At 28.8% G+C, this 10834-nt stretch overlaps 2 protein-coding genes across 3 annotated transcripts; one reads left to right on the top strand and one right to left on the bottom strand.

The window, feature by feature from the left end:
* Positions 1-1210: 1210 nt before the first annotated feature.
* On the top strand, positions 1211-3183 carry LOC122501101. Its single transcript, XM_043610371.1, has 3 exons — positions 1211-1600; positions 1692-1798; positions 1902-3183. Exons 1-3 carry the CDS (start codon positions 1327-1329, stop codon positions 3069-3071), a joined length of 1551 nt encoding a protein of 516 aa, XP_043466306.1. The 5' UTR covers positions 1211-1326; the 3' UTR covers positions 3072-3183.
* A 65-nt stretch (positions 3184-3248) lies between these two features.
* LOC122501102 lies at positions 3249-5203 on the bottom strand. 2 transcript variants are annotated; one of them, XM_043610373.1, is made up of 4 exons: positions 5006-5203; positions 4750-4876; positions 4445-4663; positions 3249-4307 (listed from the first exon to the last, which is right to left on the bottom strand). In XM_043610373.1, exons 1-4 carry the CDS (start codon positions 5076-5078, stop codon positions 3419-3421), a joined length of 1308 nt encoding a protein of 435 aa, XP_043466308.1. In that variant the 5' UTR covers positions 5079-5203; the 3' UTR covers positions 3249-3418. The 2 variants fall into 2 exon arrangements, with proteins under 2 accessions (XP_043466308.1, XP_043466307.1); XM_043610372.1 differs by having other exon boundaries at positions 3250-4307; positions 4750-5203.
* Between the last annotated feature and the right edge of the window lie 5631 nt (positions 5204-10834).

Here is a 10834-nt window from a genome sequence, read left to right as displayed (position 1 = left end):
GGGGATATGAACTTGTAAGATCATTGTTCTTTTTAGCTGGATAACGTTGTGCAATTATTGACCATAAAAAACAGTATTTATCAAAATTTTTAACATTAATAACAGCTCTTTTATCGATTATAAATTTTGGCATTCTTATAAAAGTTGAGTATCCAGCCGCAAGAGGGACATATTTATTTATATTAACACTTAAATTTATAATTTCATTTAAAGACCAACCTGACTTTTTTTGTTGAAAATCATCAATCTTAACAAAAAGTTTTTTACGAATTTTATGATCAAACCATTCATCAAAGTTTGTTGATTCTAAAATTTTTGAATTTCTGGTATTGAAATATTTAATATCTTCAATTTCCTCACCTTCTTCTAAAACAGTATAATTTGCCGCAAGAACAACATTAACTTTCATGTTTCCTACCTTTTTAAATGCATTTTTTAATCGAGAAATAATCATTTTCTTTGCATCACTGAGAAAACTGTCCATATTTTTATGTTTCAAATTAATAACAACACCTGTTCTAATTCTATTCTCGAAAGCATTCTCTAATTCTTCCCACCTGATCCATCTCTCATCCTTTTTAAATAAACCAGTTCCTGTTCTTCTTAGTTTCTTAAACTTTCTGCTATTTGCTTTCAATAGTCCAATAGTTGACAAAATCTTTTTTTTCTCTCCACATGACACAGATCCATTTCTTAACAATTTATTCAGTAATCTAATGTTTTTTACACTATTATTTATCCAAAAATTTAATTCCTCAGTTGTAGTTTTTTTACTTAATGTTTTAAAAGCATTGTTCATAATTTTCACAAAATCTTTACAATAGTTAGAGCTTTTATCAGTTTCCACAACTTTAATTGCTGCATTTAATTTATCCAAATTCATTTTTATCACTTGTATTGAAACTGTCAATTTTTTTCACTACAATGATTAACTCCGATCAGACTAAAATTGAACTTTTAACTATAGCGATTTTTTTAAAACGAGATGATTAAGCGCATTTGAATTTCACGATGTTTTTCTGATATGTTGATTGAACAACTTAAACTGCAGGAATGATTTTGTTAAGAAAAATTGCCTTCTTTATATACACAAATTATGACTAATTTAATTTCAAGTTAATTATGGTTTTCTTAGAATTGTGGTAAAAAACAAAAACAGGAAATTCCAATGATAATGAGTCATCAACCCTATTGGGGATTTAAAATTGCAATGCGATACTAGTGGCGATAATGTGAACTAAAGAAAATGGCCGCCGTGGGTGTACGGTGATTACACACGGTTTTTGACATTTATTTGTAAACTCTGTTTTAAATTTGTTTAAAATCATGGAATTCGATGCACAACACCGAAAAAGCAATAAAAGTCGAGGAAATTGTTGTGTAGAAGGATGTTTTTCTAAAATGCATGAAAATAAGAGCTTGAGTTTCCATAAAGTACCTGCTCTCAGAAAGTGCAAAGTGTCAAGGATTAATATTTTTGGAAAAGAAGAATTAGTTGATAAACGGACGATGTGGTTAAAACTTCTAAATGTTAAAGATAATAAAAAATATCTTCTTGTTTGTTCGAAGCATTTCACCAAGGAGGATTATTTGTATCCAGGTAAAGGTTATGTTGACATATATTTTTTCAGTTGTAAGTTTTTAAGTTTCATTATTATTTTTTGTCTACATTACAATAACTTTTTTTTTAGAAGTACACGCAGAAAACCGCGTATTAAAAAAAAATGCTGTACCGCAAAAAGTAAAAAAATGTGATTGCAAGAAATTATTAAATGATGACAATAGGCAACAGAGAATGGTATATTTAAATACAAATATTTATATTATACGTCAATTATAACAAATATTAACTTACGTGTTTATACTTGGAACTAATTTTAACGTAATATATTTTGCAACAGATGAGGAGAAGATTATTAAAAACGGATTTAAATAGTACGGAGGAAAGCGAAAGGACAGAAGTGCAAGAGCCCTTGGAAGAATATGTGCCACCTACGTGCAGTTTTGAAGAAGTGGATCAACATGACTCTGATTGCGAAATGCATGAAAAACAATTAAACAATCTGGAAATATCGACAAGTATTGATGAATTACAGGGAAATATCGATTATTCCAATGTCGAATTACAAAACAATAAAGAAAATAGAACTAATGATATTGGAGTCCAAGTATCAAGTGGGGACTTTACTTACACTCTAAAATCTTTTATTAAAACTGAAAAAGATTTAATGACAATGTGTAATATAAAAAGTTTTAACATCTTAAACAAGTTAGCAGAACTGATTGATAATCATTATCCTACTAAAAAGAGATTATTAAACACTACAGAAAGCATAGTATTGACGACAGCAAAATTAAAGCTAGATATATCATTTCAAGCACTTGGAGTATTTTTTTATCACATTAGTGACGTGACGATTAGAAATATATTTTACGAATATGTTAAAAAATTGTCAAGTATTTTACAATCTGTACTTGTTCGTGTACCTAAGGAAGAAATTTTACAAAATATGCCAAAATGTTTCGAAGACTTTTCTTCCACTACATCAGTTCTCGATTGCACGGAAATAAAAATACAGAAACCTAAATGTCTAAAATGCAGAATAAAATTTTACTCGCACTATAAAGGCGATTTGACTGTCAAATTCATGACTGAAGTTAGTCCAGCAGGGATTATTACAACTGTCAGTGAATCCTTTGGGGGAAGAGCGTCGGATAAATGCATTTTCAATCATACAGGAGTTCTTAACCATTTGGAGAGCACGAGAGATTCAGTAATGGTTGATAAAGGTTTTCTTATCGAAGGTGAATGTGAAAAAAGGAGAATTAATCTAATAAGGCCACCATTTTTGAGAAATAAAAAGCAGTTACCTGAAAGAGAAGCAAATATAAACCGAAAAATTGCCAGCGCCAGAGTACACATCGAGAGAATGAATCAGCGCATAAAACAATTTAATATTTTAAATAACAAACTACCATGGCATCTAATAAATTATGTAGACGATATATTTTGTATTTGTTGTGGATTAGCTAATCTGGGAACACCCATACTTGCTGATGATAAATTTTAATCTATGTATTTTTATATTACTTTTTTAATTAAACAAAATGTGACAAAAAATAAAGATATTAAATTATGCGTAATGAATTTATTAAAATTCAAATACAAATGTACCTTTACAATTACACCTTTCTTTAGAACAATATTTAACTTTAAATATTTAAATATAAATTTATTTGCGACATTTTTTAACAACTTGTGACTTTTAAAAAAATATTTTTAACAATGTCGATAAATATATACGTCTATTAAAACACATTTAAAATACTCGTTTCTAATCCTTCTTTGGTTCAATAATTATAATTAAATGGCATAGTAATACTGCACGCATGAAAGGAAAAAGTATTTCCATGAAAATCACAATACTCTTGAATTTAAGCATATATAATGCAACATGTTTTCAAAATAGTTCTTTTTCAAAGTATTTAATAACTTAGTTGTAAATTCTTTATCGTAGTCAACAGTTATAATTTCAATTGTTTTAGATTTACTCGAATAAATAACAAAATCACATTGCTTTAAGTTTAATAAGGTCATACCTAATTGCACTTGACCATAATATTGGTGCTTTTCTTTCAAAGTGACTTCGTTCTTTTTCAGATATTTACATTTTTTCAGTAAAGTTTTTCGTTCTGTGTTTTCTAACTCGAACGGGCATTTAATTTCTAAAAGCCGATATAATTTAGAATCATTGAAAACAACACCGTCTGGCGAATACGCTAGCCAGGGCTCGCTCTGACAAATAATCAGTCCACATTCTTCAACGTGTAAATTACATTGTTTTTTGTAAGCTTCTCGAGCTTCTGCTTCGAATTTAATTCCGTGGTTTGTCTCTTTAGTTTTGAATTCTGTAGGCCAAAAGTATTTTACAGACTTATTTTCCCAATCATTTTTCGAATACGTGTAAATATTATAACATCTACTACCAGTAATTCTATATTTTCTTTCAATTTTCCATTCAATTATTGATCTCTTTGTATTTATTTCCTTTTGAAATACGTCATTGCACACAATTTTCGAATTGTAAACATTTTGACAACAATTCTTCATCTTGAAAACAACATTTGATAACGACGATATATCTTCTGAGAGTAACGAATTATCAATAATTAAATTAATATATTGATTTTCGGAAGGTGGGCTTGAAGATTCATACGTATTTTCAATACTTCGCAACGGAATTTGACAGTTTTCAATGTTTTGCAGAGGAATTCGACGATCTTCTCTCTCATTTCTTTTTCTAAAACTGTACATAAATTTTATTAATGGCAATAAATGTTCATTTAACTTTTCAGTGACAAAAGAAAGGAAAGATTTGAAATAAATAGTATAAATATAATATTTATAAAAAAATATGAAAAAACCAAATTAAACATAACCTACAAATGCTTAGCTACAGCGGTTTCTCGATCACAGTGAATTAATTCTTTTCGAATTTCATTCAAATCATTATCAGAAAGTCTGGGCAATCTGTCTTGGTTGACGTGACAAAACATTTTTGTTGGTTGAGCTTCAAATTGCTCCAGCACTGGTACTTTATGTTTTTTCCAAAGACATTTCCTTTCGGTGGAAGATATTTTTTCCAGTTTCAGAATGTCTAACCTGTTAATGAGTTTATTAATATATATATAAATATTTTTGTAATGTTAATGTTTTAAAAAATAATTATTTTTCCAATATACACTTACCTACTGCAAAATATCAAAACTGCGACAATATGTTTACACTTCTGACTCGCGCCAGCTTTGCAGGAACAATGCATTTTTTCAATTGTCACCTTATCAAGATTATTTTCTACTTGTAATAATAAGACGCCTGTAATTTCATGAGGTTCACTTGTTAACGCACTCGTTTGTAAACATAAAGAAAATAATTCTAAACGATCTTTCTCCACTTTTGTAGCACCACACATTATAATCATACCAGAATTTAAACAAATCTGACCTTCTACAAGATTTCTCGAACAATTATTCGAATCAGTGAATTTATAAATTGTATCTAGTGTTAGTGTCAACATTTTTTTAAAACAACTTAAATAATTATTTAATAATAAATACAAAACGTCACTTCATAAGTGAACGTTGATTCAAATATGTACACCCATGTCGGCCATGTTTGTTATGAAACGCTAGCGCCACTTTGCCCGCGGTGGTAATTTTCATTGCCAATTTTGGGAAAAACAAAGAAATTGTGCGTCATCGTTAAAGAATGCACCATGTAAAAAACAAAAACAGGAAATACCAATGATAATGAGTCATCAATGAAAAATTCCAAAACTCTGAGTCATCAACCCTATTTTGCGAAAAACAAAGAAATTATGTGTCATCGTTAAAGAATGCACCATGTAAAAAACAAAAACAGGAAATTCCAATGATAATGAGTCATCAACCCCATTTTGCGAAAAACAAAGAAATTATGCGTCATCGTTAAAGAATGCACCCAAAAAATAGGACATACCAATAAAAAATTCCAAAATTCTGAGTCATCAACCCCTGTGGAAAATTCTAGGATTGTTTTATAATTCCAAGAAATTAGATAAATTCCAAGAATCACGATCTCAATATCCCCCCCCCCAAATTCTTGGAAGTATGACGTCATATCCAGCTCATCATAACAGTCTGAATACCCCCCCCCAAATGGTTTGAGTCTTGGCTAAGTGGTTTGAGTCTGGGCTAAAAGTGTCGGTAACATGTCGGTGCAGGGATCTCTAGATAGAACCCTCCCTGCCTATCTACTAATATGCAATTTTTTCCCATTTTTCTAAAATAAATAGAAAATTTACTTTTTAGACCAATTAAAATGAGATTCTAACTCCTCCTACTTTAAAAAAGCAGTTTTTTATTCGTTGGTTCAACATTACAAAAAGGGAGTGAATATTCAATTTTTAAAAAGTTACATTTAGTCTTAACCCATTAAGAAAAAAAGATGTCTGGCCAATAAAAATAAACTCCTCCTATTTTCAAAATGCAATTTTTGATTTGTTAGTTGAGTGAAATTAATATTTGAAAAATAAAACATAAAAATAATACCAACCCCCAAAGAAAAAATGGATGATTTAGACCAATAAAAATAATAAACAAACTCCTCCCATTTTCAAAATCAATTTTTCTATTTGTTAGTTTAGTTAAACAAAATGGAGAAAAAAGTAATATTTAAAAAATAAATCATATATTTCTGTTCTATTGAAGAACTCTTGTTCTTTAAGAAGGAGGAGTTTAAATTTTATTTTAGTTGGTCTAAAGCATCCATTTTTTCTTTTGGGGTTGGAATTATATGTTTTATTTCTTAAATATTAATTTTTTCTCCATTTTGTTTAGCTCAACCAATAAATAGAAAGAAAGGTTTCTTTAAGAAGGAGGAGTTTAAATTTTATTTTAATTGGTCTAAATTATTCATTTTTCTTTTTGGGGGTTGGAATTTATATGATTTACTTTTTAAATATTAATTTTTCTCCATTTTGTTTAACTGAACCCATAAATAAATATATCTGTAGGAGGAGTTTGATTTTTTTTATTGGCTAATAGCAGTCTCTTTTTTCGTGAGGGGTTGGGACTAAATTTTATATTTTTTAGAGTTTAATATTTTCTCTATTTTGTTTTATTGAAGCAACAAATAGAAAAAAAGGTTTCTTTAAGAAGGAGGAGTTAAAATTCTATTTTAATTGGTCTAGAACATTTATTTTTAGGGGGGGTTGGAATAGTATGATTTAAATTAAAATATTTAATTTTTTCTCCATTTTGTTTAGCTTAACCAACAATTGAAAAAAAGCTTTGATTAATAAGGAGGAGTTTAAATTTTATTTTACTTGGTCTAGAACATTCATTTTTTCTTTTGGGGGTTGGAATTATATGTTTTATTTCTTAAATAATAAATTTTTCTCCATTTTGTTTAACTGAACCAATGAATAAAAATATAGGAGGAGTTTGATTTTTTTATTGGCTAATAGCATTTTTTTTCGTGAGGGGTTGAGACTTATATTTTTTAAAGTTTAATATTTTCTCCATTTTGTTCTATTGAATCCACGAATAAAAAATAGGTTTTATTAAGAGGGAGGAGTTTAAATTTTAATTTAATGGGTCTAAATCATCCATTTTTCCTTTTGGGGGTTGGAATTATATGATTTATTTTTTAAATATTTATTTTTTCTCCATTTTGTTTAACTAAACTAACAAATAGAAAAATTGATTTTGAAAATGGGAGGAGTTTGTTTATTATTTTTATTGGTCTAAATCATCCATTTTTTCTTTGGGGGTTGGTATTATTTTTATGTTTTATTTTTCAAATATTAATTTCACTCAACTAACAAATCAAAAATTGCATTTTGAAAATAGGAGGAGTTTATTTTTATTGTCCAGACATCTTTTTTTCTTAATGGGTTAAGACTAAATGTAACTTTTTAAAAATTGAATATTCACTCCCTTTTTGTAATGTTGAACCAACGAATAAAAAATTGCTTTTTTAAAGTAGGAGGAGTTAGAATCTCATTTTAATTGGTCTAAAAAGTAAATTTTCTATTTATTTTAGAAAAATGGGAAAAAATTGCATATTTTATCTTTCTTAGTATAATTATTTATTTTCTGCTTTTTTATTTTTTATATTTTATTAAATATACTAATAATTGTCATTGAAATTGATTAAATTAAAAAAAGGTTAATTTCAATATACAATTTTTAGAATTGCTTTAAATAAAATTCATCTTGGAAAGTTGGTTTTCCTATTTCTTGTTTTGAATGTGGATAAAACAGAGGAGTTCGAATGTCAGTCCCGCCATCTGTCGTGAGAAATGCGCGGCGATATATCAAGTAGATATTATCATTGCTTCACACACACACGCATACATCTCACGGTAGAACTGACATCTCCAACTTTAAACATTAATTATTCAATAAGTAAACATTAATTTGCCCTAAATATGTAATAAATAAATGCTTTAATGATTACTTTTGTGAAATTAAATAAGTTTTCCTAATTTTTTCTTTTTATTATTCACTAAATATGCTATTTAAAACCCACTATATTTACTGGAAACTACTTTGTCACTTTTACATATCAATAATTTATTTTTAATTGTTTAATTTACATAATATAATTTAAAAATTTAATCTACAAATGTTACTTTATTATTCCCAATAATTTATTTTATAATATTTCATTGAATAATAGCAATTTTTTAAGTCTACCCAAAACCTACACGGAAAGAAAAAGTCCGTCAACCATTAATGGATTAGTATATTACTTTGAGACGGGACTCTTTTTCCGTTGATGGTTACTTAACTTTACTTAACGATTGAAAACGAGTCATGGATTGATTAGAATGCCAGTATGTGACCAATTGTTTTAGATTTAATGCTGAATTGTTATCAATGGCTGTTTGAATGTTTACGAATCATTAGTGAAAGTTTGTGAAACGTTAGTTGACTCGTATTCTAAATCGGCGCTCTTCACTAGCGCATCGTTGCGCAGTGTACCGATGCGCATTTCTTCCGGTTTCTCTATAGTCCATGTGTTTTTGCTGTCTGCTATACATATCCCTATATACTATTATGTGTAATGTGAATATTTAACTTAACTAATAATTTGCAGTTGAATTGCGTCTAGAAATTGACCTCGATAAAAGTATATTTTCTTTTATATTTCTCGCCAATTAAAAAGTAGTTATTAGTGCAAAATCATTTCTCACAAGTTGTGAAAATTTTTGTTATTTGGTATATAAGAACAGTTCGCTTCTAAACTTAAAGTGTTATAAGTGTGCGTTTCTACGTGTAGTTATTATAAGTGCGAAAATGTGTTGGTCTAAAGCGTCTAAGAGTGTAAATAAAATATCGGAACTGTGCAACGAAAAAAATGTGTTCATTCTGTACCAAATAGTGTCTAAAATTAGGGATAATTCTGAAAGAAGTTGAATTTTTTGAATGCTTTTGATAGTCATAGAAAATTTAATAGACAGTTTTCTAAATTTTAGTGAACGAGTTTTATATATTGATGACAGTTTTCTAAATTTTAGCAAGCAACTCGTCACTGATTGTGACTCAAAGTATGTTATGCATTCAATGATTTTGTGTCCCGTCTCAAAGTAATATACTAGTCTATTAATGATTGACGGACTTTTTCTTTCCGTGTACCTTAAATCTACCATAACTTGGGTAGATTTACGGTAGCCCAACCCGCCAGGGAAGGGACTTTTTCTACTTTGCACGGTCCTGAGTTTTACAGCAGACAAAGCTAATCGTTTCGTTTGTCGAAGGACAGTGTATCTAGATTTAGCCGTGGCGGTTAGTTGTTAGAAATATTATGTTATAGGGTATAGGTACTAGGTTCGAATCCCGTGAAGCGAATTACGAATTTTAATGGCGATAAAATTGTGTATTCTGTGTAGTTGGGTGCGTAATAGGCGTCAAGTTATCAAATAAAGTGAAATACCATAAAAAAGTAGTGTCTGGGAATTATTTTTTCTTGTTTTTAGCATTTTTTAAAAGTTCACGAATTTTTCGTTAACTTTGACGAAAAGTTCGGAAACCGTACTATGTTTCTAGTGAAGGAGTTGATGAAATTTTGACGAACTGTGTTTGTTGATTTTCAAGAATTTTGTGTCCCATCCAAAAGTGATATACTAGTTCACGAGAGATTCGTGAACTTTTTTTTCCGTGTAGATGTTTCAGCTAAATTTACAAATTTAAAAATATGTACGACGTCAATATTTCTGATTTTCGTCAATTTAGTTAATAAATAATTAAGTGTTTACATTTACCCCGAGAATTCGAAAACTCGGGGTAAATGTAAACAGAACTTCAACTACATTTTAAAAGAAAATAATTGAATAAATTTGCTTCTATTTCACAATTTCATTAATTTGGCAATGTGAAATAACATAGAAAAAGAAATTAGGTCCTCTTTGAAAAAAAAAATTTGATAAAAAAAAATTTTTTTTTTTTTGGAAATTTGATCAATTTTTAAAAATATTCTTAGGTTCATCCGCCATTTTCAAAATTAAAATTTTGACTTCAAATTCGTATACAGCGACCTCAAAAACCCCCGAGTAGCCAGATTCAAGCAAATTTGATCAATTTTTAAAAATATTATTTTTAGGTTCATCCGCCATATTGGATCCACCATTTTGAAATTTAAAAATTCGATTTTAGATTCTTATTCAGCAACCTTGAAAACTTCTTTTTACCAAGTTGAATGAAAATCTATTAAAATTTCTTCAAGCTATTCAAGTTTTTACATTACTAATTTTGTAATGGTTGATTGTTTATTTATATGATACATTATCAGTCAACTGGTTGATTTACTATACATCTACGAAGAATTTTTTTTAGTTTTTCCATCCCTTAAAACAGTAGTATACTTGAAATAACTTGTTTCTTAAACCTCGCTTAACTACAGTGGTGTTTACATTTACCTCGAATTTTAGGAAAATTTCAAAATCTCAGGGTAAATGTAAACAGTCAGTTTTAGGCGATTCAGGTGCATCAATATTTTTTTGTACCTCATAAAATTTTTCTAGGGAACACTAGCAACAAGTTCATGCAAAAGAAATTCGTCCGTTTTACCTTTTAACAAAAAAAACTAAGGTTTTTGGTGAAAGATACATATTCCGTTTACATTTACCCCAATTGATCCTATTTTAATTCATATTTTTATGAATTAATCCCAGTTATTCCAATGTTATTGTAATTTTATCATAAACCTAGGCCTGTGCGGTTAACCGGTTAACTGGTTATAAAACCGGTTATTGTCATAACCGGTTAACCGGTTATAAAATTTTTGAGC

The sequence above is a fragment of the Leptopilina heterotoma genome, unplaced genomic scaffold (assembly GCF_015476425.1).
Source record: "Leptopilina heterotoma isolate Lh14 unplaced genomic scaffold, ASM1547642v1 Lhet_201, whole genome shotgun sequence".
In the NCBI taxonomy this organism is placed as follows: Eukaryota; Metazoa; Arthropoda; class Insecta; order Hymenoptera; family Figitidae; genus Leptopilina; species Leptopilina heterotoma.
This window is presented reverse-complemented; position numbering and strand designations above follow the sequence as displayed.

What these genes read in the sequence shown, in the direction of transcription:
- LOC122501102 (XM_043610372.1), bottom strand. Translation starts at nt 5,078, where the DNA reads ATGTTGACACTAACACTAGATACAATTTATAAATTCACTGATTCGAAT. An exon ending in GTTTTGATATTTTGCAGTAG is followed by an intron (nt 4,664 to 4,749) that starts GTAAGTGTATAT and finishes ACTCATTAACAG; the next exon opens with GTTAGACATTCTGAAACTGG. An exon ending in ACCGCTGTAGCTAAGCATTT is followed by an intron (nt 4,308 to 4,444) that starts GTAGGTTATGTT and finishes ATTTATGTACAG; the next exon opens with TTTTAGAAAAAGAAATGAGA.
- LOC122501101 (XM_043610371.1), top strand. Translation starts at nt 1,327, where the DNA reads ATGGAATTCGATGCACAACACCGAAAAAGCAATAAAAGTCGAGGAAAT. An exon ending in GGAGGATTATTTGTATCCAG is followed by an intron (nt 1,601 to 1,691) that starts GTAAAGGTTATG and finishes CTTTTTTTTTAG; the next exon opens with AAGTACACGCAGAAAACCGC. An exon ending in ACAATAGGCAACAGAGAATG is followed by an intron (nt 1,799 to 1,901) that starts GTATATTTAAAT and finishes ATTTTGCAACAG; the next exon opens with ATGAGGAGAAGATTATTAAA.